This window comes from Indicator indicator, chromosome 3 (genome assembly GCF_027791375.1).
Source record: "Indicator indicator isolate 239-I01 chromosome 3, UM_Iind_1.1, whole genome shotgun sequence".
Taxonomy (NCBI): Eukaryota; Metazoa; Chordata; class Aves; order Piciformes; family Indicatoridae; genus Indicator; species Indicator indicator.
In genome coordinates, this window is record NC_072012.1 from 48,577,086 (window position 1) to 48,599,805 (window position 22,720).

General features: G+C 44.6%; 1 protein-coding gene across 1 annotated transcript in view; it reads right to left on the minus strand.

Moving 5' to 3' along the window:
- The window catches only part of MDM1 (Mdm1 nuclear protein), a 33,057-nt gene extending 12,379 nt beyond the window's left edge, over nucleotides 1–20,678 (minus strand). The window contains exons 1-10 of the mRNA XM_054399619.1: nucleotides 20,661–20,678; nucleotides 19,895–20,000; nucleotides 18,028–18,389; nucleotides 16,904–17,038; nucleotides 15,844–15,999; nucleotides 12,546–12,679; nucleotides 10,086–10,185; nucleotides 4,859–4,897; nucleotides 4,294–4,469; nucleotides 917–1,192 (exon numbers count right to left, since the gene is read on the minus strand). Of these exons, the coding sequence (XP_054255594.1) occupies nucleotides 917–1,192; nucleotides 4,294–4,469; nucleotides 4,859–4,897; nucleotides 10,086–10,185; nucleotides 12,546–12,679; nucleotides 15,844–15,999; nucleotides 16,904–17,038; nucleotides 18,028–18,389; nucleotides 19,895–20,000; nucleotides 20,661–20,678 (1,502 nt within the window). The remainder of the gene's footprint in view (nucleotides 1–916; nucleotides 1,193–4,293; nucleotides 4,470–4,858; nucleotides 4,898–10,085; nucleotides 10,186–12,545; nucleotides 12,680–15,843; nucleotides 16,000–16,903; nucleotides 17,039–18,027; nucleotides 18,390–19,894; nucleotides 20,001–20,660) is intronic.
- Nucleotides 20,679–22,720: the final 2,042 nt, after the last annotated feature.

The following is a 22,720-nucleotide window of genomic DNA, read 5'->3' on the forward strand; positions in this document are numbered from 1 at the left end:
GCCTGTGAATGTAAAGAAAAACAGATGCTTAAGCACAAGATTGGCATCTATTATATCCTTTCAGTCCCATCAATTGTACACCAAATCACAGAATTGTCAGGGTTGGAAGGGACCTCAAGGATCATCCAGTTCCAACCCCCCTGCCATGGGCAGGGACACCTCACACTACAGCAGGTTGCCCAGAGCCACATCCAGCCTGGCCTTAAACACCTCCAGGGATGGGGTTTCCATCACCTCTTTGTGTGAGATGTCTCCAGTGTCTCACTACCCTTATAGTGAAGAACTTCTTCCTAACATCTAATTGAAATCTGTCCTCCTCTAGCTTGGATCCATTCCCCCTAGTCCTGTCACTGACCTGACAGCCTAAAAAGTCAATGTGAAGCAAATTGTGAGCTTTAATTTTCACTACTCTTGTAGTGGCTGCTGTGTAATGAACAGTCTCTTCTGGCAGGCCTATACTGCAAATTTTAAGGTGTTGGAAAAAGAAAACACATCAGAATTGTTCATGCTTCTACAAACTTCTGCCTTGCAAGTCAGAAATCAAGTATCCTTAACAACAGATTCATTCCCATCCAACAGCTCAATGTCTTGAACTTAGAATGATAGAATCAGAGAATGGTTTGGGTTGGAAGGCACCTCCAAATGTCATCTAGTCCAGCTCCCCTTAGTCAGCACGGGCATCCTCCACTAGATCAGGTTGCTCAGAGCCTCATCCAGCCTGACCTTGAATATCTGCAGGGATGGGGCCTCAACTACCTCCCTAAGCAACCTAAAAACCAAACTAGTGCCACACCACCTTATACCCTCTTAATTAAATCCTATAGAAACCCCAAAAATTACTTAATATAAAAAATTCTGAGATGTTTGAGTAAAAAAAATACACACCCCCTGACACACAGAAAACATTTAGTTTTACCCTTCAATTTTCTTATCTTCATTGGCATCCTTATTATTTCCTTTTAACTGCTGAGCCATGACTGCAGCCTGTTCATTTTGTTTTCCTTCCTCTTCTGTTGTCTTTGGATTCTCCCTTTCTTCAGTGCCTTCTTGCTCACCCCAAGCTAAACGCCTTTTGACTGGAACAGTTGAAGCATCTGGTAACTCTTTCCTCTCTGTGCTGTCCTGGTGTGGCTGTTCTCTGGGGTCAGGCTGCTGCAGCATTTTGGGGCTTGGTGCAGTCTCCTCAGAAACTCTAGGAAACAAAGCAAGCAGTGTTTCAAACCACTGATTTGCACAAGACAGATATGCCTACAGACAACACAGCCAGCCAGTTCAGTCCTTTGCCACAAACACAACTCACAGTCTCACAGTGTACCAGAGGTTGGAAGGGACCTCAAGAGATCACCAGATCCAACCCCCCTGCCAGAGCAGCATCACCCAGGGGAGTCTGCACAGGAATGCATCCAGGTGGGGTTGGAAAGTCTCCAGAGAGGGAGACTCCACAAACTCCCTAGGGAGCCAGTTCCAGGGCTCTGTCACCCTCACTGGAAAGAAGTTTCTCCTCATGTTGAGGTGAAATCTTCTCTGTTCAAGTTTGAACCCATTGTTCCTTGGCTTATCACTGTGCACCACCCAAAAGAGCCTGGCCCCCTCCACTTGACCCTCACCCCTCAGCTATTGATAGACATTGATCAGATCCCCTCTCAGCCTTCTCTTCTCCACACTAAACAGCCCCAGGGCTCTCAGGCTCTCATCCCAGGGGAGATGCTCAAGTCCCCTAAGCATCCTCCTGGCTCTCCCTTGGACTCTCTCCAGCAGGTCTCTGTCTCTCTTCAACTGGGGAGCCCCAGACTGGACACAGGATTGCAGCTGTGGTCTCAGCAGGGCAGAGACAAAGGCAGATCTAGGCAACAAACTGAAATCCAGGCAGCTAATGTGATTTCAGGGATCTTGGGAGCTTAATAAAAAAGGCTGAGAATTCATCACTCATGACACTACACAGTTACCCCCCAGATTTATGTCACTACACAGTTACCCTGCAGATATTAAAAAGTGGTACAGTTGACATGATGAATGGTTACATTTCCACTGATGCTTTAATTGGTGTTTAAGTGCAACCCGTTTTCCAACTAGATTCTGTGAAAACTCTTTCTGGATTCACATTTCCAAAAGTGTCATGTAAAATAAGGAGTCTGTTTCCAACTTCAACAACAGCTTATCAGGAGTGTTCCAAAACTAACCAGTGCCATGCATGGGGGATGTCTGATGGCACAATTCTGAAAGCCAAGCAGTTTAGGAGACTCCTCTTTAGGAAAAGCTTTTTAAAGTTTTGAACTGTCAAGTGCTCACAGAAATCAGTGCAAATTAGCCCAGTGCATGGAAATGAGATCAGTGAGGATCTCCTTATGAGGACACTGAGGCAGCTGAGGGCTCTGTAGCTGGGAGAGGAGGAGCCTGAGAGGTGACCTCATTCATGGTGATGAAGATGTGCAGGGGGAGTGCCCAGAGGCTGGAGCCAGGCTCTGCTGGGTGATGCCCAATGACAGCACAAGGGGCAGTGGTGGAAGTTGAGGCATAGGAAGTTCCATGGCAACAGGAGGAGAGATTTTTTTCTCTGTGAGGGTGGCAGAAGACTGGAAGAGGCTGCCCAGGGGGAGTTGTGGAGTGTCCCTCTCTGGAGATATTCAAGCCCCACCTGGATGTGTTCCTGTGTGATCTGCTGTAGGTGCTCCTGCTCTGGCAGGGGGTTGGACTGGATGATCTCTTGAGGTCCCTTCTAGCCTCTAATATTCTGTGATTTCACAGGCAAAAAGTCAAACCAGTAAACCAAACAGATCCTACTTAATACTACACACTGTAGTGTAATAAATACTATACTTAGTGTCATCCCTTCAACCTTTTATTACAGCTACAACCATGCTAATGGGTACAACTCCCTCACACACACAAGTAGTGCTCATACAACATCAGTGACGTTCAAGCCAATGTTTTTAAACATCAGATCTCAGAGAAGACATAAAAGGCTTCTTTCTGCTCCCTTGCTTCAGCAATAGCTGTCTGCATATTCTACTAAAACACCAATTGTAGATTTTCCTAGCAAAGGATTTAATATCTGCCAATTCTGATGGTCTTTTCAAAGGAAGGAGAAAATAGATGTACACCGTTCCATTCAGAAGTCTCATCTCAGAACTACAGAGAGTTTTAAGACTCAACCATGAGATTAATTAATCCTGAGAAGAACACTGATAACACCTGAGTAGGCAAAACTACCATTCCTATCATTCCAGTTGAAAGAAGAATATTACTTCAGTATGACTCAGTGCAAAATTGCTCCAGACTTGATGAAACTGAGTTTGCCACACTGAATATGCATTTGTGGAGAATTAGAAGAGCAAGTTCCCCTTCTTCCAGAGGGCTAGAGATTGCTCTGTTTTCAATTTATGCACATAGTAATTGATCTATCTATGAAAAAGGAAACACTCTCATCTCTTCTACAGAATTCACATGCTACAAAATCCTGGAACAGCTCAAGTTGGAAGAGTCTTCTAAAGATCACCTGGTCCAACTTTTCTTGGGCAAAGGAAGCCCAGGTGAGGTTATCTAGCACCCTGTCCACAGAATCACAGAATGGTAGGAGTTGGAAGGGACCTCTGGAGATGATCTAGTCCAGCCTCCCAGCTAGCACAGGTACACCTAGATGAGGTTGCATTGGAACATGTCTAGGTGAGTTTTTGAAGTCTCTAGCAAAGGAGACTCCACAGCCTATTTGGGCAGCCTGTTCCAGTGCTCTGTTACCCTCAAAGAAGATTTTCCTTAAGTTCAAGTGAAACCTCCTGTGTTCCAGTTTGTACCTGTTGCCCCTTCTTCTACCACTGATAAGAGCTTGGGCCCATCCTCATGACCTCCACCCTTTAGACATTTACCTGCACTCCAGAATTTATATCACAGAATCACAGAAACGTTCAGGTTGGAAAAGACTCTCAGGATCACCAAGGCCAACCCAAAACCCTACTCTGCAAGGCTCACCCCTAAACCATATTCCCAGGCACCACATCCAAACCACCTTTAAACACAGCCAGGGTTGGTGATTCAACCACCTCCCTGGGCAGCACATTCCAATGCCTGACCACTCTTTCTGTGAAAACTGTTTTCTTCTTTATGTCTCTCTTCCATGTCTCTCAGGTCTCTCAACCTCTGCTTGTAAGAGCTGCTCCAGTCCCCTGATCATCTTCAGTCTTAATGGTGTCTTAAATACAGGCAAACATCCAAGATCTCACAGCTGTGCTAACCCTGTGCTCAGCATTTTGTTCTGTTTCAAAGCTCCCGAATACCAAGCAGGAATGATGACCTTACCCAGCAAGATCTAGTGCTCTGATGTTGTTGCTGATGCCTTCTTCTGAACTGGAACTTGAAGAGACATCCCAAAGACTGTTATTATCAGACAGGATCTGATTGAGGTGGTACCGGGAGAAGTGTGTTCCCTCTACTCGCTGCCTGTAAGCCTTTGCTCTTTCTCGAAGCTCTTTCACCTGCACATCAACAAACAAGGTTTCCTAAGCTCCATGTCTGCTCAAAGTTCACCAACAGGCTATAATATTGTAACATATTTGCAGTAGCTAATGGCAGCTAAAGGAGAAAGCCAAGTTACTCATAACACCACAGGGCCACCCACAGCACAAACATTGCATGCAGCAGTAAATGCAACGAAATGAAAGCAAAAAATAACAACAGTGTGTATTTATTAAGCATGGTTGAGCCATGAAGCTAAAGCAAAAAGTTGTCAATTACTCATTCAATGAGCACAAGGAGTTATGCAGCAGCTATGAATAAGTTTAGTGCTGGGTACTAGATTTTTTTTTCAGTCAGCGCTCAGACACAGTGCTCCAAACACTGAAAGAGGAACTGAGATGCAACCAACCTCCATATACCACATGGAATTTAGGGTGTTTTGAGATGCCTAAGGAGAAGAATACAGAATTATTTTGAAGTGCCTTATTTTTCTCTCAACACTGTATCGTTACTATCACTCTTGTAACTGTGTTTCAGTCCAAGTAAGGAAATAAGTACTGAAAACCTGTCAACATAGCTCTATGCTGCCTCCCTGAGATCCAGCAAAGAGCTGTGAAACAAATACATCAGCACTAGCACTGCCCCACCTTTTGCTAGCTTTGAGATTTAGATTTCTAAGCCTTTACACACAGAAATACATCCACCACACACTAATTTATGCTTATTTCAAGTCAATAGGATCTATGTGCATGTGCAATACTGTTTGTATGCTGCATTCATCTTATCTCAGTGAGGAGCAGATTACATGACACTTCTAGATGCTATTGCACAGAAGACATAATATCAAAATCATTCATAGAACCATAGCATCATAGAATCACAGCATCATGAAATCACAGCATCATAGAACCATAGAATGGTCTGGGCCAGAAGGGATCTCCAAAGCTCATCCAGTCGAACCCCCTCTGCAGTCAGCAGGGACATCCTCAACTAGATCAGGTTGCCCACAGCCCTGTCCAGCCTCACCTTGAAGATTTCCAGGGATGGAGCCTCAACCACCTCCCTGGGCAACCTGTTCCAGTGTTCCACCACCCTCACAGTAAAGAACTTGTTCCTAACATCCAATCCAAATCTGCTCTGCTCTAGTTTGAAACCATTGTCCCTCATCCTGTCCCTGCAGGCCTTTGCAAACAGTCTCTCTCCAGCCTTCTTGTAGCCCCCTTCAGGTACTGGCAGGCTGCTATTAGGTCTCCCCAGAGCCTCCTCCTCTCCAGACTGAACACCCCCAGCTCCCTCAGCCTGTCCTCATAGCAGAGCTGCTCCAACCCCCTGAGCATTTTCATGGCCCTCCTCTGGACCCTCTCCACCAGGTCTATGTCCTTCCTATATTGAGGGCTCCAGAGCTGGATGCAGTACTCCAGGTGAGGTCTCCCCAGAGCAGAGCAAAGTGGCAGAATCACCTCTCTGGCTCTGCTGGCCACACATCTTTGGATGCAGCCCAGGCTGGGATTTTCCTTCTGTGCTGCAAGCTCACACTGCCTGCTCCTGTCCAGCTTCTCACCCATCAGCACCCCCAAGTCCTTTTCCTCAGGGCTGCTTTCTAACACCTCCTCCCCCAGTCTGTATTGACAGTGAGGATTGTTCCAGCCCAGGTGCAGAACCCTGCACTTGGTCGTTAACCCTCATGAGGTTCACCTGGGCCACCTCTCCAGCTTGTCCAGCTCCCTCTGGATGCCATCCTGTCCCTCTGCTGTATCGACAACATCTCTCAGCTTGGTGTCATCTGCACACTTGCTGATGGTGCCTTGACCCCACTGTCTATAGCAGTGATAAAAATATTAAACAGCACACGTCCCAGTACAGATTCATTCTGTGCTAAAAGTAGTTTAGTCTTAGGAAAAAAAAAAAGGGGGAGAAGCCTTCTCTTCAGACATCATACTGCAGAGTTCACACTGTCATTTTTATGGTTAAACTATTTCAACACTCACCATGCCTTGTGTCATTCAGTCCCTTCACCCAAGCACAATTAAAGTGCAGGAAGAACAAGCAACAGCAAAACTTCTGTGTTTAATTGATCAAAAATAACTTTGTGATATTGTTGTGTAAATTCTGGCTCACTACAAAAAAAAATGCTTCCCAGGAAACAAGTAGTTCATCAAAGAGCAGCAAAGTGATACTGACACCTCCTCTGGCAATATTTTCAAAGCTTTTATTTATTCTTCTTGTATGCTAGACTTCCTGCATCAATCTTCCTGCAAGGAACAGACTTAAGTGGGCCAAATTCCACAAACCCCACTAAAAGTAACTGAATGCAGCAGATGGAAATCCACTTAGCCCACACCAGCTAACGTCCCACCATTTGACCCACTGAGCTTCCATAGAACAGCCCATGAAAAATATACACTTGGCATTTTAAGAGGAGAGTTTGAAGTCTGAGGTGATCTATTGGATTATTCACCCTAAACAGAAGAATTAAAAATTAATTATGATAGCCACAACAGAAAGACTATAAATCCAGAGCAGCAGGACACTGCAGGGGGAGGGAAAATACTATGTCTCCAGTGAACTGTGAAGAAGTACAAAGGACAACTGTCACCTTCAGTGAGTCAGCAGGCAGCATTATCTCAGCAGGACACAGGACGCAGAGAGTCCTACTGGGATTATGAATTGCTCACATTCATTTTTCAAAGAGAATTTTTCATTCAACCTGCTGAAAAGCAACCCTTTATAATCTAGAGTAGCAGTCTAGGAGTAATCGCTACAGCTAAGGTCACACCAGGATTCTGTTGTAGTCTTTTGCCTGTTTGGTCTCAGAAAGTCTGCTTTGGACTCACATGTGCATTGCCAACTAAGGGAAAAAGTTCTGCAGGCACCTTCAGCAAGGATGAGTCTCAACAACCCCTCAGAAGCAGAGGGGTTGAAGAACAGAATCACAGATTTGGCAGGGCTGGACTCCCACCTAACTACAACTTCCCTTCAGGTACTTGTAGAGTGTGCTAAGGTCCCCCCTGAGTCTCCTCTTCTCCAGGCTGAACACCCCCAGCTCCCTCAGCCTCTCCTCATCAGCCTTTCCCTCCAGTCCCTTCCCCACTCTCATTGCTCTCCTCTGGACCTGCTCCAGCCCCTCAAGATCTCTCTTGCAGTGAGTGCCCAGAGCTGCACACAGTGCTGGAGGTGAGGCCTCCCCAGTGCCCAGCACAGGGCAGAATTCCATCCCTGGTGCTGCTGGCCACACTATTCCTGATCCAAGCCAAGATGCCCTTGGCCTTCCCTGCCCCCTGGGCACACTGCTGGCTCCTGTTCAGCTGTTGTCCCCCAGCACTGCCAGGTCCCTCTGTGCCAGGCTGCTCTCCAGCCACTCACCCCCAGTCTGTAGCCTGCATGGGCTCCTTGTGGCCAAGGTGTAGGAGCTTGCCCTTGCCCTTGTCATACCTCATCCTGTTGGCCTCAGCCCTTCGACCCAGCCTGGCCAGGTCTCTCTGAAGTGTCTTCCTACCTTCCAGCAGATCAATTCTCTGCCCAGTTTGGTGTCATCTGCCAATGACTCCACCCCCTCATCCAAGTCATCAATAAAGATGTTGACTAAAACTAGGCCAGTACTGGTCCTGGGGTACACCACTGGTCACCAGACACTAAATGAATACTTTCAACTGGGAGACTTAGTTCTTGTTCAGTATTTCTGCTATATCCAATACATCTTTTTTTTTTGCCCCCCAAATCTAGCAAGGGGACTGGAGCATGTGCCTTATAAGGAGAGGCTGAAGGACCTGGGGCTTTTTAGTGTGGAAAAGAGAAGACTTAGAGGGGGTTTAATAAGTGTTTATACATATCTGAGGGCTGGGGGTCAGGAGGGAGGGGACAGGCTCTGCTCACTTGCTCCCTGGGATAGGACAAGGAGCAATGGATTCACAGGAGGTTCCACCTCAACACAAGGGGAAACTTCTTTACTGTAAGGGTCACAGATTACTGGCACAGGCTCCCCAGAGAGGTTGTGGAGTCTCCTTCTCTGGAGCTTTTCCAGCTCTGTCTGGATGTGTTCCTGTGTGACCTGTGCTGGATTTTGTGGTCCTGCTCTGGCAGGTGGGTTGGACTCAATGACCTCTTTGGGTCCCTTCCAACCCCTGACATCCTGTGATCCTGTGAAGTCCACTGAGAAAACATAAAACTGAATTCTACCACACTACTCCTGCAATTCTCAGAGAAAGTTATGTCAGAATTTCAAAGCCCAATACCCTAGAGCCATCTGCTCCAGTTCTATTTTTCACATCAGCTTGGTCCCAACTGATGAGGAAAGTCACCTTTCCAAGTATTGGCCACACATTTAGCAAAACATAACATCTCATGGAGGCTCCTTCTGTCAGCTGGGAAAAGGCTACGTCAGTCTGCTGAAATCTGACAGCTGCAGAACTAGCTCTAGCAGTTTCTTAGCACACTCCTAACAGTTCTGATTTACTTAACTGATTCAGAAAACCACACTCAATAATCCTACTTAGAAATCCTATGGTACTAAAGCTGTTCAGCATTTTCAGAGACCTGTCAGATGAGTTCCTAGCAGTATAATGCTGATAACAGTTACTAAATCAACTACATGAAAATACTTAGATTGGCTGAAACCCTCAAGAGAAACTCTGTGTTGTGCATGACTGAATTCATCTGACTGCTTTGAATGGATTCAGCATGCAGGCTAATAAACTGAACTTGACTATCAGGCTGACTTAGGCTGACACACATGGTGTAACATTGTCCTTTTCCTTTCACTCCCTTGGAATCTCCTATCAACCAATGCTGCATTGCAAAACTTCTGCTTGTTAAAACTGGGCTGAACATCAACACAGATTATCTGCTCCAAGAGACTCTGTTCTGAACAATTAACACTGTAAGGGAAACAAAACTCCTCCCTCACTTTGGATGCCACCTGACTATAGTCTTTAAGTTACATCATCTCTTACTTTATCTTGGTAGCTATTACACTGACTTGTAAGAAACTAATTGCCTTTGTATATTCACCTTTGGGAGCTGGAGTCATTAGCGTTAGAATCACAGGATCCCAGGATGTTAGGGGCTCAAAGGGACCTCTGGAGATCTTCCAGTCCAATTCCCCTGCCAGAGCAGGACCAGAGAATCCAGCACAGGTCACACAGGAACACATCCAGACAGGGCTGGAAAAGCTCCAGAGAAGGAGACTCCACAACCTCTCTGGGCAGCCTGTTCCAGTGCTCTGTCACCCTTACAGTCAAGAAGTTCTTCCTCATGTTGAGGTGGAACCTCCTGTGCTGGAGTTTATATCCATTGTCCCTTGTCCTATCCCAGGGCACAAGTGAGCAGAGGCTGTCCCTGGCCCTTCCTTCCTGACCCCCAGCCCTCAGCTATTGATAGACATTGATCAGATTCCCTCTCAGTCTTCTCCTCTCCAGACTAAACAGCCCCAGGGCTCTCAGCCTCTCCTCAGAAGGTAATGCTCCAGTCCCTTCAGCATCCTTGTAGCCCTCAATGTCTTCGTGTATTCACCTTTGGGTACTGGAGTCATTACCATTACAAAACTGTATCTCATAAACATCACAATTCAAAGTTTTTTGCACCTAAAAATTCAAAATACAAAGCATATTCAGGCTTCAGATTTTTTTAAGAATACTCACCTGGTTGGGACCTTTACTCCTAATACGAGACCAAGCTCCATCTTTGTACAAATACTGGGCTGGAGACAAAAATTTTGCCCTATATTCAGTGCTCATCTTCCTAAGAAATGAAGAATGAGGAGAGGAAAAAAAACAAAAAAGACAGAAAAAGCACTTTTAAAGTTGTACCAACAATAATAAGGGTACTTGCACCTAAGTATCAGGGCTGAGATGTGAAAAATGCACACTTTGAAACACTGCTCATCCCTACCAACATAGTTAGGAAAGCTGTGGAAAAGCTTATTCATAGCTGGCGGCTCTGCCAGTATTACTTCTGTTGGTTTTTCCTCACAACCCTTCTGCCAGAAGCCTTTGCCCTGGCAGCCAAATCAGCAGAATGGAATACACACAAAAGCCTTAATTGCTTCAATGCAAAGTGCAGCATCTTGGTCTAAGTCACTGATGAAGGTGTATTAAAACAAACAAACAAAAAAGCCTGGTTTGGCACTCATGTGTCTGAGATATTTCCTCCTATGAACTCCTTTCTTAAGGCACTCTGCACATGGGTGGGGTGAATTGTTTGGGTTAGAGACATCTGACTACCAGAACAATGGTCACTGTAATTCATCTTGCTTTGAACTTCAAAAGGCCTCAGTAGTTCAAGAGATGGATTCAGTTTTCCTTCTGTCACACACACAGAGGAAAATTAACACTATGTAACCTGTAGAAGGCAATAGGCAATACTCCCAAGTCCTTAAGCCCTGAACTGTGGGTTTATCAGCTTTGGTTTTAATCCTGCTTTTTTTTATTTTAGTACATTCAGCACTGGGTGAAAAGACGTCTTTTTTGCTTCTTCAGAAACAGATCATAAAAGCCTTAAGTCAGAGATAAATGCACTGTGTATAAAGAAAAATACCAAGGTAAAAAAAAAAAACAAACCACTTTATATTTAAAATTTGTTACCATATCTCCCTTTCTTTGAAGCTAACAGAATTCCTTCCATCTTGGTTGCAAAAGTAATGGACTAGTTAAAAAAAACCACATCACTGCTCTGCTTTGATCCCAGTCATTCTGCTGCAAAAGCAAGGCATGCAATCACAGAATCACAGTGACAGTCCTGTCTGAATATTGACACCTTCCACACTTGGACAGCAATTGGTTTGGAATCTTCTGTCTTATGCTGCCACACTGAAAGCATAAGAGGCAAAAATTTGTCCTTAAATGAGTAAGTCACAGCAAATGATGAAGAATTTTACACACTACTCATGACCAAAATGAACTACAAACTACTCTGTCAAACAGCTATGAAAAATCTAAGTTCAAGGTTTCAACTACAATAACTATCCACTCACTCTATCATAAAGCAATTTTATTTCACAGAATTTGGGGTGATTATTTCATGATTATCTCCCAACATCCAACAGCATTCAGACCTAGCTAAACCTCCTCTCCCATCTTTAATCTAGTGCCTTAAAAGTGCCAGCAAATCATGTGAATGAAAGCAGTCACTGGGACATACAGAGACAGCAGGGTTTAATTAATTTCTGCACTTCAAAACCTACATCCATTTTGAGTTTTGATTTTTTTTGGCACATCTCAGATGTGTAGACATGAAAACATGAGTTCAGATCCTGCAGCATAGGTTATGGGATAGAAATAAAAAACAAAACATTTTGATAGCACTCAGTGACATACAATTCCATTTTATTTCCATGCTTGTCAGACTATCCTAAGCAGAACAGATTTCTTTATTTCCCTTTACCTCTTATTTGCTTTTGGTAGTCTGGGACAGAAGGTCATACAGACTAGAAAAAGCAGACATCAAGTACAATCATCACAGCTTTAAGGCACAGAGCAAGGACAGCAGAGCAGTTTGAAAGGTGACTACACAACTACCAAAGCACTTGCTGAAAGGCTTAGTAGCAGCACTGCATCCACTGCATTTCATTCATCTTATTAGCAATATTATTACTGCATCAGAGGTTGAACTGCACGAGCGTGGTTACAAAGCTTCCACTTTGGCTGCCCAGAGAAGGGGATGGAAATTAACACCAGGAAATGGAAATGAACACCAGGAAATGGAAATGAACACCAAGAAATGGAAATGAACACCAGGAAATGGAAATGAACACCAAGAAATGGAAATTAACACCAGGAAATGGAAATTAACACCAAGAAATGGAAATGAACACCAGGAAATGGAAATGAACACCAAGAAATGGAAATTAACACCAGGAAATGGAAATTAACACCAAGAAATGGAAATTAACACCAGGAAATGGAAATTAACACCAAGAAATGGAAATTAACACCAGGAAATGGAAATTAACACCAAGAAATGGAAATTAACACCAGGAACCTCAACCCCTGCAAGGGGGCATTTGCCCCTGCACCTGCAGCACGGGCATGGTTTGCACCATTCTAAACATCAGGTTGCTGTACACCTACTCACTAGGCTAGGTTTTCCTAATTCATACATACCCATGACTTCTATGTAAAGAGAGGGGCTTTGGACTGCTATGTTGCTTATGTTTTTGTTTAGGATGTTTCTGTTCTGATTTCCCTTGTTTTGCTGCATCTTCTGCTGGCTTTTGAAACGGTTCTTCCCTCTTACTCTAAGGCAAAGATAATTTCAAAAATACCACATTAGCTAACAGTCTGGAAAGCTCCCACATTCCTTTTGACAACAAGCTTTTTGCAAGAAGTGCATTTTATTGTCATGTTTAGCTGCTTTGCATCTTTAAGACAACCAAGAATTTATGTTCCTCTGTGAATGCAAAAAGAAACCAGCAAAATGCCAAAGCTAAGACTCTGAGTGCAACATTCAGTTAGTCAGGTGACCCATTTGGGATGCTTCACAAAATTAATTTAACAGGAAACACAGAAATCAAACAACATGTGTGCATTCTAACCCGAGCTGTGCAAGACTGAACACATAGATTTCTGGTATCAGGAGGTTGGAGCAGCTCTGCTATGAGGACAGGCTGAGGGAGCTGGGGGTGTTCAGCCTGGAGAAGAGGAAGATCCAGTGAGACCTAATAGCAGCTTTCCAGTACCTGAAGATGGCCTACAAGAGATGGACTGAGACTGTTTACAAAGGCCTGCAGTGATAGGACAATGGCTTCAAACTACAGCAGAGCAGATTGAGATTGGTTGTTAGGAACAGGTTTTTTACCGTGAGGGTGGTGGAACACTGGAACAGGTTGCCCAGGGAGGGGGTTGTGGCCCCATCCCTGGAGATATTCAAGGTGAGGCTGGACAGGGCTCTGGGCTGATCTAGTTGAGGATATCCCTGCTGACTGCAGGGGGGGTTGGCCTGGATGACTTTGGAAGTCCCTTCCAGCCTGGATTATTCTGTGATTCTATGAATTTGTAATTAATTATAAAAATAAAACCTCTTAACTTTACAGTCAAGCAATACAAAGCAATTTGTAATAAACCAAAAGGAACAATTCTAATTTGCTGCCATTCTGCTTAATAAAGGATCATATTGATTTGTTCTGTGTTCACAGCAAAGGTATCTGTTGTATCTGCTGATTTTGTGGGTTTTGGTTTGGTTTTTTTTTTTTCCTGCTTATTTTATCCTCTTAGAAATCACAACATTTTCAGGGTTGGAAGGGACCTCAAGGATCATCCAGTTCCAACCCCCCTGCCATGGGCAGGGACACCTCACACTACAGCAGGTTGCCAGAGCCACATCCAGCCTGGCCTTAAAAACCTCCAGGGATGAGGCTTCCACCACCTCCCTGGGCAACCTGTGCCAGTGTCTCACCACCCTCACGGTGAAGAACTTCTTCCTAACATCCAATCTGAATCTCCTCTCCTCTAGCTTGGATCCATTCCCCCAGTCCTATCACTATCTAACACCCTAAAAGGTCCCTCACCAGCTTTCTTGTAGGCCCCCTTGAGATAGTGGAAATCTCACAAATGATTTCCAGTTCTGCTAGAGATTTTCATAGATTCTGTTCAAAACATTCAAGGAAAAAAACAAAACAAAACAAAACAAAAAACCCCACCAAAATCCCCCAAAGCTTTTTCCAAGATATTAATCAAAGATATTAGTATCACAAAAAGTGGTTGAGACACCATCAACAAAATTCCACTCTCATGCTTTCTGTTCCTTCACTTTATTAGCACTCCTGGGAAAATATAACCTCAGTTTGCACTATTAAAACAAAGAAATGCTTCCTGAAATCCTCACACCTTTTAAGCTTTCTTCACATCTGTTAAAAAGAGGTAAAAAGGGGCATCAAATTCCTCATTCTCAGATGAGATTTAATGCAGTGGGCGGGCCCCACTTTTAAATTATAAAGCCTCCAAGCCAACAATTGTCTTTAAGGACATCAAAAGTACCAATGGCTAAAGCTGAGCCACAGGTCCTCCCTGTTAAATGTGAATTTTGGGCAGTAATGGTCCTAATAAACACACTGTCTGACAGTGGCTCTTTCTATTTTAACAAGGAAGAGAGCTACAAGAAGAGCCTTGTATATGGTCCTTCTGTCTGAAGGATGGTTAGCTAACCTGCAGGCATTTAGACAACACTATACTTAGCAGCTTGCTACAAAAACAGACATTCCTATGTCTATTGCTCTCACCTATTTTCAGAAGGTCTCATCCTGAAGCAATTCCTTTCCATTAAATGCATCTGGTAAAACAGCCACAGCCATGCTACAAATCCACCTCAGTGTGTCCCAGCCAACAGCAAGACAAGGAAATGCAAAGCCTCAGACAGGCAAATTGCTTTCAGAAAAGACATTTTCCTGTTTTGAACTGAGTAACAGAGCCTACTGTCTTCTTACAGCCTTGTGCTAAATACAATTCCTTTACCTTTCAAATTATCAAGGCAAAGGCAAATTAATTGTAACCACAGTATCACAGAGGTTGGAAGGGACCTCAAGAGATCATCAGGTCCAAATCCCCTGCCAGAGCAGGATCACCCAGGGTAGTCTGCACAGGAATGCATCCAGGTGGGTTTGGAAAGTCTCCAGAGAAGGAGACTCCACAACCCCCCTGAGCAGCCTGCTCCAGGGCTCTGTCACCCTCACTGTAAAGAAGTATCTCCTCATGTTTAGGTGAAATCTTCTATGTTCTAGTTTGAACCATTTGTTCCTTGGCTTATCACTGTGCACCACCCAAAAGAGCCTGGCCCCCTCCACTTGACCCCCACCCCTCAGCTATTGAGAGACATTGATCAGATCCCCTCTCAGCCTTCTCTTCTCCAGACTAAACACCCCCAGGGCTCTCAGTCTCTCTTCCTCCATGCTTCTTCAAATTACAACTATTGGATGAAAATCAGTTCCAACTGTGGCATCTTCCATGCATCAGAGTATTTTTAATTCCTTAATTTTTAAGTTGTAATTTACTTATGCTTGACTTATGAAACACAAGAAGTTCTCTCTCTCCCATCCAACTTTCCTGCAGACCAAGAGACTACACTGGTACCATGAACCAGGGATTTGTGTTTCAGACACTGTCCCAATGAATAAAACCCTTCAATTTAAAGGGAAAAAAAAAAGAAAAAAGAACAACCTACTTGAAATATCATTAAAAAGGGGGCATAGGAAAAACACACTTAAAATGTCATTGTAAAGTGAACACATTCACTACAGAACCCACTCCAGAAACTCCCACTAAGAGCATGCAGAGTTGTATAGTGTTATTTTGTCTTTTATAGCAGACCCACTACTGAGTATAGTGTCATTAGCAACAGCTCTGAAATGTAACTAACAGATTTCAAAATGAACCCACATTTATAGAAATGAACAATAAAAATATTTACTTGCTCATCAGCCAGAGACTCCTTCCCTTCTGAAGCACCTCCCTCTTGTGGATCCTTAACAGGAGGAGACTCCTTGAAATTTCTCTCACTTGCAGTTTCAGAAGTAATTGCAGGAGTTTTAGATGGAGGTGTGGATTTAGTTATGTTGCTAATAACCTTGATGGGAAAGAAAACAAACAAACAGAAAAGTGCAATTTGCTTACTTTAATTTTTCAGCATTAATTAACCAATTCATGCAAATACATTCACATATGAGCAAAAAAATGGTCACAGGAAATTCCAACTCAACAAAAACATGGACTTGCTAGAAGGCGTCCAGAGAAGGGCCACAAGGATGATCAGAGGGCTGGAGCTCCTCTCCATTGGAGACAGAGTGAGGAAGTTGGGGCTGCTCAGTCTGGAAAAGAGAAGGCTCCAAGGAGACCTTCTTGTGGCCTTCCAGGATCTGAAGGGGGCTACAAGAAAGCTGGGGAGGGACGTTTTAGGATGTCAGGTAGTGACAGGACTGGGGGGAATGGAGCAAAACTAGAAGTGGGGAGATTCAGATTGGATGTTAGGAAGAAGTTCTTCCCCATGAGGGTGGTGAGACACTGGCACAGGTTGCCCAGGGAGGTGGTGGAAGCCTCACCCCTGGAGGTTTTTAAGGCCAGGCTGGATGGGACTCTGAGCAACCTGCTGTTGTGTGAGGTGTCCCTGCTTGGGGCAGGGGGGTTGGAACTGGATGATCCTTGAGGTCCCTTCCAACCCTGACAATCTTAGAGCTCCTAAAGTAAATTAATGCAAACAGGAGAAAATGATCCTGTTAGAATGATGGAATACAACCAGGGATGAGGAGAAGGAGTAATTAGACCTCACTACAATAAAGAATCACAGGGAAACAAATCTAATTATACTGTACTGCTGTATTTTGAGAGAAAAAAAAGATTTATAAATCATGCAACAATATTCAAGTTTTTTGTTCCCTTGCCAGAAAAGGAAGAAAGAAAATCTTGGAAGGTAAGCAACTTTGCTGGTACATTAAAAAATCCAAAATGTAAATGAATACTTTCTTTTAACTTACCTGTTCAGCTGCAAGTATTGGTGATTTTTCATGAGGACTCCTCCAAACAAATTGGCTTTGATATTCAGAATTTCTGGGTAAAGTACTTAAGTGTGAAATATTCATGTCTGCTTTTCTCTGAAGGACTCTTTGAAGCTGACAATATAAAAAAAGACATTTTAACACTGATTTTTCCCTTTCCTAAAACGTTTTCAAAGACAGGTTTTGGGTTGTACGAATTCAATGAATGCAAAGTACATTTTTAACATTACAACCAACAACCTCAGAAAGTCACAGGATCAGAGATGTTGTAAAGGACCTCTGGAGATCTTTGAGTTCAACCCCCTGGCCAGAGCAGGACCATAGAATCCAGCACAGCTCACACAGGAACTCATCCAGACAGGGCTAGAAAGGCTCCAGAGAAGGAGACTCCACAACCTCTCTGGGCAGCCTGTTCCAGTGCTCTGTGAGCCTTACAGCAAAGAAGTTCTTACTCATGTAGAGGTGGAACCTCCTGTGCTGTAATTTACATCCATTGTCCCTTGTTCTATCTCAGGGCACAACTGAGCAGAGGCTGTGCCTTCCTTCCTGACCCCCAGATATTCAGATATTGAAAGACATTGATCAGATCCCCTCTCAGCCTTCCCTCCAGACTAAACAGCCCCAGGGCTCTCAGCCTCTCCTCACCAGGCACTGCTCCAGTCCCTTCAGCATCCTTGTAGCCCTCCCTTGGACTCTCTCCAGCAGATCCCTGTCCCTCTTGAACTGGAGAGCCCAGAACTGCATGCAATATTCCTGGTGGGGCCTCACTAGGGCAGAGTAGAGGGGGAGGAGAACCCCTTGGATCTGCTGGACACACTCTTCTTAATGCACCCCAGGATACCATATTATTGGCTAAACCCTTGCATAACTGAAAACAACAGAGATGGTACATAAAGGGCAAATTCCTACTGATCTAAGTGGAACAAAAATCTGTCTCAAAAGGACTGTTCTCCCAACAGAGAAGTTACAATGTTGAATATCAAAATACAGAACTAAGGAGAAAGTTAGGCAACAGAGGCTGGTGTATGTGCATTAAATTGCTGTATTAGGCTAGTAATCTTTATACTCATCAATTTTAAACATAAATAAACATCTTCCCTTACCCCATTACCCATTTTTCCCAATTCCTTTTTTTGAGATGAAAATGCTTCATTTTGATTTAGTGGAGCTGCAGAAGGTGATCTCTTCATGTTACTTTCTGCAAGGGCAAGAGCTGTTTCTCCTGTAGAGTCTACTGAATGTGACTGCACTTTTGGGGGGAGCCTGGGTCCTTCCGGAGTTTCAGTTTTTTCCTGAATCACATCATTGTTGCTGTGGTCTGTGTGCAACTCTGCACTCCTAGGAGCTTCAGTTTCCACTGGATCATCCAAATCACAATCTCCTGTCCATTCTAAGGACTTTGAAATCTGTGGATTATGGTAAGGTACCCTTCTCTTGGAAATGAAGTTTGGTTCTCTTGTGATTCCTGAAAAAGACACACTAGGCTTAACCAACAGATTCTCTTCAAGACATAGTATCACTTTATTACAAGAACTGATTATCAGAAAAACATATTTTAGTGTCTTTGAGGAAAGACATCCTATGGGCACAGCTGTGAAATCTTGCCTTCTATCTGCAAATGCCCTTCATTTCCCCTGAAGAGAGACAGGAACATGCTGCTCCAGGACCATGTCGGACAAAACCTTTAAAAACAAGTATGGCCACAGGACAGTCCTTCGCAAGTTGATTTTGGGAGCTGAACAACAAGAAAATCAACATAGCCAGTGAAAGAGCCTAGTTAACACCAAGACCAAACTAAAACTGCAGTCTAGTTTGACTGGAAAAGAAGCACAGATTAGAATTTTAATGAGAAGTTAACGTGTTTGGATGTTCAGGTGTTTCAGAATTGGAGGAAGTTAAGTGCACGCTTCAATACAGGCACCCATACACAGAGCCATGTGCTAGGGAAAGCAAGGTTAAAAATATACATATTTTTCAGTGATAGAAGAAAGCAGTAATAAAGTAATAACACCTCTAGCAAGATTAAATTATTAATATGTCTAGCATCTAGACTAAAACAAAGCTTACTCTCTGTCATTTCTTCTAGGCCATAATTTAGAACCCTTATCATACTGAATGATTTCATGTATTGGACTCTATTTACACACACATAGAGTGTTTGCACTGAATTGCACAATCTTCTTAATCTGTCTTGTGCCACTACAATAATTCATATTTTTTAATGCATCTTTTCAAAGCAGTGCAGTTGTCATTGCTCTCCAGCTTACTCCTATTGGCTCTCCAGTTCAAGTGACATTTCCTTCGGCTTCTACTTCCCAATCCCACATTTTCCTGCCATGATACTGCCTACACCCCCTAAGTCTTAGGCTACAGCATCCCAAGTTTTTCAGTTTAATCTTTAACTTTTTCTTTTTTTTTTTCCCAGATACCTGTCTCCATTAGTCTTTGCAGCAATTTTACTTTGTATCAAACTCTGCCCCAAGTTAGTTTCCTCTTAGAAGTAGAATTTTGCTTACTGTTCCCATGCTTCACAGGTCACCCAGTGCCTCCTTCTACACACTCTGCATAGGTTAAGATTTCATGTTTGGGACTGAGCTTATGCTGCATGTCAGAACCCACATATTTTTCAGGTTTTATATAAATAGAGCTAACATTAAAAGAAGTGACCTGCACTAGATTCTCTGGTCCTGCTCTGGCAGTGGGGTTGGACTCGATGATCTCCGGAGGTCCTTACCAACCCCTAACATCCTGGGATCCTGTGAAAGTTTCAGTGTAGCCACAAAGAACACAGCACTTGAAAACATATTCGAAATGATGACCAGGAACACACTTTTAACTGTACAAAAGTACACAAACTGCAAACACTACCACTTCACTGTGCCCATGCACTCAGTCAAGGAAAACCTTCTCAGGTCTGCTGCTGCTCAGACTCATTCTTTCCAAGCCAGGCTTGGACAGCGCTGTGCTTACCAAACTGATCCGAGCGAAGTCCTGCCCACAAGGATTTCTGCTGTGGGGACAGGCTACAGAAGTCGGGGGTTTTCCATTTGAAGTTTCTCTTATATTCACTCAGCCCCTGCAGCAAACAGAGAGGTGCCTGTCAAGCGACCGGCGCGTATCCTGCTCCTCCGCTGCTCTTGGTAACAGATCTCCATGGGGAAAAACACCGACAAGGCCGGCGCCGAATTCAGCCGAGCTGGCAGGCTGCTCTGCCTCTTCCAAAGCCAGCCCCACCGAGGACCCAAACCTGCTTAACCGAGCCGCATAAAACGCGTGAAATAAGTTCATGCGCCAAAAAGCGTACAAAAAAAAAAAAAAAAAACAAACAATCCAAAACAAACAAAAAGCCCCAACAAAAACCAAAGCAAACAACAACAAAAAAAGCCCAAACCAAAAATCCAAACAAATTTAAAAAAAAAAAACAAACTTATTTACATCTTGCAAGAGCATAACGTTTCAGGACCAAACGCATCCCGAAAGCCCTGGCGCCTTCACGACTGAGCTCTTTCTGTCTTTATTAGCCGGCGCTCAAGTGTACTGCTCATCCCGCTTTGCCAGTGGCACCCCAGAAACAGCTGCACTCCCCCCTCCTGCCGGCTGTAGGGGCCCCTGGGCCCCACCGCCTCCCGGGCCCGGGGCCTGCCCACCCCCGCAGCGCACGGCCCTGCGGGGCGCGCAGGCACACACCCCCTACCCGCCCCCACGGCCGCTTCCCGACAGCTCCGCGCAGCCTCACCCTGAACCGCACGGGCATGGCGAAGCGCGGACCGTACAGCCACAGTCGTCAACGCCACTCTTCCTCTAGCAAAGCCCCCGACCGGCCCGCCCAGGCCCGCCTCGCCTAGCCTGGCCAGGCGCCTGCGCGGCGGCCGCCCAACAGAGGCGGGTAGCATCGCGACTCACGCCGGGTAGACGCCGTCGCTTCGCTTTGCCTCGCTTCATGGCGCTTCCCTCACGGGCCGTGTTGGACGAGTGGGGCCACACCGCCCTCCCCCACGGCACTGCCCTCGGGGTCTGTGTTGCGTAATCCATATTAAAAGCCTCCTTCCCTATCTATGGCAGGATAAGGGCTTTGCATCGCCAGCGCAGCGTTTCCGAAGAAGAAGAAGGACGGGGAAGCTGCGCACCCACCGGCCTGTCAGTAGTGCCGGGCAGTTGGAGCTGATCTAGGACATGGCCAGGGGAAAATTGAATACCTAGTTTAAAAAAAAAATAACGCGTTGGTACAAACACAGTGCTTAGAGAAAGCAAAAATAAGTCCCCTTACCGTTCCGGAGCTTGTGCAATGGCGTACCAGCTGCCGATCCTTCTTTGCCACCTCACCCGACCTCAGCGCGCAGTCAGGAGAGTCTAATCCACCGTCTTGTTCAGGTACTCCCTCAGGGCTCACTTTCTTCACTGCATTCCCGTTACTGATGTTTATGCCTACTCTCCCCGGCTGAGAACACAGTAGTAAAAGTGGCAAAATAGATACACTAAACAAAATGGCTTAGGTGATCTGTTTACACTCCTGCCCTTGGACACTGATCCTCTTTGTCTTCCTTCTTAGTAAGGCCTACTGCTGGTCGCTGATGCCTCCCCCAGTTGCAGTGTGGGCCTCTTAAGCCAGAGCTTTCATAGAATCACAGAATTGTCAGGGTTGGAAGGGACCTCAAGGATCATCCAGTTCCAACCCCCCTGCCATGGGCAGGGACACCTCACACTACAGCAGGTTGCTCAGAGCCACATCCAGCCTGGCCTTAAACACCTCCAAGGATGAGGGTTCTACCATTTCCATGAGCAACCTGTTCCAGTGTCTCACCATCCTCATGGTGCAGAATTTTTCCTAACATCCAATCTGAATCTACCCATTTCAATTTTTATTTAATTCCCCCTAGTCTTATCACTACCTGACACCCTAAAAAGTCCCTCCCCAGCTTTGCTATAGGCCCCCTTCAGATACTGGAAGGCCATAATAAGGTCTCCTCGGAGCCTTCTCTTCTCCAGACTGAATAGCCCCAACTTTCTCAATCTGTCCCCATGAGAGAGGAGCTCCAGCCCTCTGATCATCCTTGTGGCCCTTCTCTGGACACGTTCCAGCACATCCAGATCCTATGACTGCAAAGCACCCTGCCAGACAGAAAAGGAAAATTTAGTGCCGGTCCCACTGACTTACACAAAGTTTAGATCCAGTGGGACCCTGTAACAAAGGTGAGCAACAATTTTTTTTTTTTTTTTACTGTGGATGAGAGAGAGGAGAGAGCACCAATCTTGTAATGAAAGGCTTGCTAGAAAAGTAACTTGTTCTGAAACGTAACAGAGGGAAAAAGTAGGAAGAAACATGCTGCACTGACAGTGCTTCCAACTTTCACACATCTTTACTAATTTATTTTAAGATTAAGACAGTAATTCTGTTAGAATTTTTTTGCTGATTACACTTGAAACTTGTAGGCCCACCAAAGAAAATAGTTCACTTTGTTATTACAGTGGTTTATTTTGCAGTGCTCAGTCAGGTCTAGTTCAGTACATCTTCTAAAGTAATATGCAAACTTGTTACAAAATGTGAAAAGCCAGCTGGCAAGCTGCTCACTCTAAATACAGATTCCAGACATCAAAATACAGCCAGGAATCTCTCTTCTTTGATATATGTGGAAACCAAGCCAAACATAATTTCAGTATTCTTCCAGGGTGTTTTCCAATTAACCAAACTTAATGCATTTATAGATGGTTTGAGGATGGCTGGATTCAGAGATGGTTTGATTCTTTAATGCAGAAACAAAATATGACACCACACACACCATCCTCAAATGCGGGGTA